Here is a 4,755-nt window from a genome sequence, read left to right as displayed (position 1 = left end):
GCTGCTCGGTTGTACCTCGAATCAAGCCCCGACATTTTCTTGTTTATTTTCACTTTTTACTACAGCACATATTGATTTAGGCTTAATTTACTTTTCATTATTAGATTAGATAAGTTTTTCAATATATTTTTATAAAGTGCTAATTTTTCATGAGAATTCAATTTTTATTCCCAAACTCAATACAAATTACTATATCATTATTATATGGATTTCTTTTTAAAATTGTTAAAATTATTCATATTATAAAATAAACAGAATTTTAGTTGATAAAAACAATCATTTTCTATAAGGAAAAGTCGTGTACTCGAAGTTTATATTAGAACTGCATCGATAGATAATTTATAAGTATATCTGTGTAAGTGAAAGTGATTAATTAAAATTGGTAAAGATTCAAATTTATTAATATAGAAATTATTTAATTTCTTAATACAAATTGATTTGCAAAGATAAATAAAGTTAGGGGAAAAAAAAATCAGCAGTGGAAATCCTTAAAAGATCAGAGAGTGATCTGAGTAATGAGTACTCACCATTCTCTGTACCCAATAAAGCAAAGACAAAAGACATCAAAGTCCACACACAAAATATGTCCGTTATCAGAATCCCTATTCATTGAAATCATTTAACGTCAATTTCCCTTTTTTTAAAAAAATCATATTCACATTTACTGCGTATACAACAGAGCCGTATGTATGTATGTATATACTATATATACGAATATACGTCTACATACATCTAGATGTATTGTATAGTAGTACTAGTCAGAGGTCTAGAGATAAAAGTTTATCACTTGGGTGTACTTTTACAGTTTGTCATACTGACACTGTACCAACCAAGAACCAAAGTCTGAGTGCATATTGCGGATGACCCATCAAACATAGAGAGAGGGAGAGAAGAAAGCTGGAGAGCGTAGTGAGAGAAAGAATGGGGTGAATGTGGAAATTTAGCAGCTGGGGTGGTTTTCTTGACAACAGCTGCTGATCAAGACTCTGTTTCCTTCCTTTTTCTTTTGTGAGTTTTCAATATTTATTTGTAAAACCGTTGAAATTCATCTTTTCTGTTGATGTCCAAAGATTTGATCTTTTGAGGTTTTCTGGACAGCCCATTTGCATGAATGTCATGTTGTTTCTGAGATGTTTTTGAGAATGTGACTTTGTGTGAATTTTGGTGCTTTGCTGTTCTCTCTCTCTCTCTCTCTCTCTCTCTCTCTCTCTCTCTCTCTCTCTCCTCTCTCTCTCTCTCTCTCTCTCTCTCTCTCTCCAGAGTCATTTCTTCTGAAAGTTGTTGATTTGATCTGAGTTATGAGTGAAGATTCACCTCTTTATTCTTTGTTTTTTGGCAGTTTTAGGGAAGCTAATTGGCTTGAAAAAGCCATCTTCCTTGTTAAATATTTTGTCTCTTTGTTTGATGGAGTAGCTGATATATGCAGTGTTTTGTCTTTCATTTGTTAAAATACTCTTACAATTATTCTAGAAAGTGCTTGAGGTAATTTTTGTCTGAATAAGTTGTTTGTTGAAATTTAACTCTTACAATGAATATTAACTTTGCCTGACATGGAGGGATTGGAATTTTCACCCTCAGCTGATTCTTTAAATAACACTCCAGCCGTTGCTCATACTGTTTTGTGCCATAAGCGCTGGCAATTTGATGTTCTTCACTTCTTTGAGTTTAATTTAGGGCTTTGTTTATTTTCTTTTCATATTATGATAGAGGATAATTTTGGATAATTTTACTATAAGTGTATAATTTATTTTTGTTTCAAGAATACTTTCGATTGCGGACTATAATCAACTCAAGAACCTATTTACTTTTACTAGATTCTTTACTTTGTGTTACTTTCTGTGAATATACTACATTTAGTTTGCTTAATGCATGTGACGTCTGAGTAATGTTATACTTATTTGGTTCAGGATTTCTTTCATTGATTAGCATAGAGGTGCAGCAATCATTTTCTGCATTTGCAACTGGTTTCTGACCAAGCAGGTATTATCAAATCCCTTGATACTCTGAAAAGCTTGAGTCTTTAGTTCTCGGGGCATATTTCATTGATAACGCTGGGAAATGTTTGTTGCATATTTTGTTACATCTGATTCTATTCTTCCAGGTGTGAGACATTGTCCGTTCAGCTTAGTGTTCTAGTTACTGGCCTGGACAGAGGGCCTCTTATTGTGTTACTGGTGTAAGGATCAGGTTTCTACAAGGTCGGAGGTAGTTGAGTTTCTGTTCTTTGCTGGAGTTATGGCAACCTTAACACATTCTGAAACCAGACGGTTGTACTCTTGGTGGTGGGATAGTCACATCAGCCCAAAGAACTCTAAATGGCTCCAAGAAAATCTCACAGGTGGATACTTTTCTTCCACACTCTGCCTCCCATTGAACTCCTTATCACCCTTTTGAGATTATGGAATTTGGTGATTGTGGTCATGTTTGTGTTCTTTCGCTATGTATGTTCATAATGAAAATTTTATGATTCAGGATGTCTGATGTAAAACTTAACTTCATACCGTAGGTTCATCATTACAATAATAGATAAGAATTTCTTCAACAACAATGGACTTAGGTTGTGTTCAAATGCTTCTATGACCTTAGTGCAGACCAACCCACCAGGACTTACATGGGCCTTATGTGTAAAGTCCAGTATTTAGTTCCTCTCGTACACGTTTAGTCATGTCTTCCGTCTTCAATCGTTCAATGGCATAGGATATTTCTCCTCTTTGATTGGTTTGAAATGGCAATATGCTTCATGACTTCTGTTTATATAAATACGTTTAGTATCCGTCAAATCCAACACACACGTCATCTTTTTTGTTCTGATAAACAAAAACACTGTTCTTATCATGTGGGAAATTCATCCAGTTCGTCTTTAACATTCACGTTCTTGATTGCTTATAAAACCTGCTTGAATTTTAACTGATCGACTTTTCTTGGTTGCTTCCTGGGTTGAGTGTTTAGAAATTACTGAACTTGTTCATTGCATGACAGATATGGATGCCAAAGTCAAATCCATGATCAAGCTAATTGAAGAAGATGCAGACTCATTTGCAAGACGGGCAGAAATGTACTACAAAAAACGGCCCGAGTTGATGAAATTGGTTGAGGAATTCTACCGCGCATACCGTGCCTTAGCTGAAAGATATGATCATGCAACAGCAGAACTCCGGCATGCCCATCGCACAATCGCAAAAGCGTTTCCTGACCATGTACCTTTCGAACTGGTTGAAAATTCACCTTCGAAGCCTTTGGCACAAGACAAGGAGCCCAACACGCCAGAAATGAAATTTCCTGTGCGTGCTTTATTTGACAGAGACGACTTGCTTGATGATGCACAGGAGCTTTCTGACTCCGACGCACATTCCACAATTACGATGGTGTCTCATAAAGAAGATTCAGAAGATGGAATGAAGAGGAGGAGTTTGAAGAAATTACATGGGAAGTTAGGGGACAAAGAAGCAGCAGCCCAAAGTTCAAGATCTGTTGGAGGAAGGGTCAGGAAAGGCTTGAAGAAGGAAAAAGAGAATGAAGAAAGCTTTAGTGATGAAGTGCTCCAATTGTCAAATGAAAATCAGAATCTTGAAGAGATGGTTCTTCAGGAAACAGAAAGAGAGGGAAAAGCTGAGAGTGAAGTTGAAGGCTTAAGGCAAGCTCTTGCTGATGTGCAAACTGAAAAGGAAAGTGTGCTCCTCCAGTATCAACAGTGTCTGGCTAAACTATCTAATATGGAGGGAGAGCTCAATAATGCGCAAAAGGATTCAACAAGGCTCAATGACGAGGCCAGCCGAGCTGAAATTGAAGTCCAGACACTGAAGGAAACCCTCATTCAGTTAGAGGCTGAGAAAAATGCTGGACTGATCAAACACAAGGAGTATCTGGAGAAGATATGTAATCTGGAGGCTATGCTTTCTCAAGTCCAAGAAGACAAGAAAGGACTTAACGTAAGAGCCGTAGAAGCAGAAAGTGAAGCTCAAACTATGAAAGATGAGATTTCAAGATTAGAGCTCGAGAAGGAAACGGTTCTTCATCAGTACAACGAGTGTCTTGGCAAACTTTCAGTTCTACAGAATGTAATCTCAGTTATTGAAAATGAGGCAAAACTGCTTAAGAAGAGAGCAGAAAGTGCTGAAAATGAAGTCTCCGAACTTAAAAAGTCTGTTGCTGATCTGAACAAGGAGAAAGAAGCTTCTGCACTCCAGTACAAATGCTGCTTGGAGACTATATCGAAGCTCAAGAAAGATATATCCAGTGCTAAAGAAGATGTAAAGCGCCTTAACAACGATATTTTGATTGGAAGTTTAAAACTTAAGACTGCTGAAGAGAAGTGTACCCTGTTGGAGATGTCGAATTTGTCACTGCGAGTTGAGGCAGATAATCTTGCAAAGAAGATTGCTATGAAAGATCAAGAACTTTCAGAGAAGCAGGAGGAGTTGGAAAACCTTCAGACTTGTATGCAAGGTGAGCACTTGCGCCATGCACAAATTGAGGCCACTCTCCAGACCCTGCAAAATTTGCACTCTCAATCTCAAGATGATCAAAGAGCTATGGCACTGGAGCTCAGAAACGTGCTTCAAATGCTCAAAGACATGGAAGCAAGCAAACATGGCTTGGAAGAGGAAATGCAGCAGGTTCGGGATCAAAATCAGAGTTTGAGTCAATCGAACTTGTCTTCAGCTGTTTCCATGGAGAACATGCAAAATGAAATACTTGGCTTAAGGGAGATAAAGGAGAGACTTGAAAAAGAAGTTTCATACCATAATGATCTAA

At 37.2% G+C, this 4,755-nt stretch overlaps 1 protein-coding gene across 1 annotated transcript in view; it reads left to right on the top strand.

Moving 5' to 3' along the window:
- LOC105171311 (protein NETWORKED 1A-like) overlaps nucleotides 745-4,755 on the top strand; it is a gene marked incomplete in the record, with an annotated part of 7,950 nt that continues 3,939 nt past the window's right edge. The window contains 4 exon segments of the mRNA XM_011092381.2: nucleotides 745-1,008; nucleotides 1,908-1,980; nucleotides 2,102-2,338; nucleotides 2,980-4,755. Of these exon segments, the coding sequence (XP_011090683.1) occupies nucleotides 2,236-2,338; nucleotides 2,980-4,755 (1,879 nt within the window).

Source organism: Sesamum indicum, linkage group LG10 (genome assembly GCF_000512975.1).
Source record: "Sesamum indicum cultivar Zhongzhi No. 13 linkage group LG10, S_indicum_v1.0, whole genome shotgun sequence".
NCBI classification, from domain to species: domain Eukaryota; kingdom Viridiplantae; phylum Streptophyta; class Magnoliopsida; order Lamiales; family Pedaliaceae; genus Sesamum; species Sesamum indicum.
Note: the sequence above shows the minus strand (reverse complement) of the source record. Positions and strands in the feature narration are given on the sequence as shown.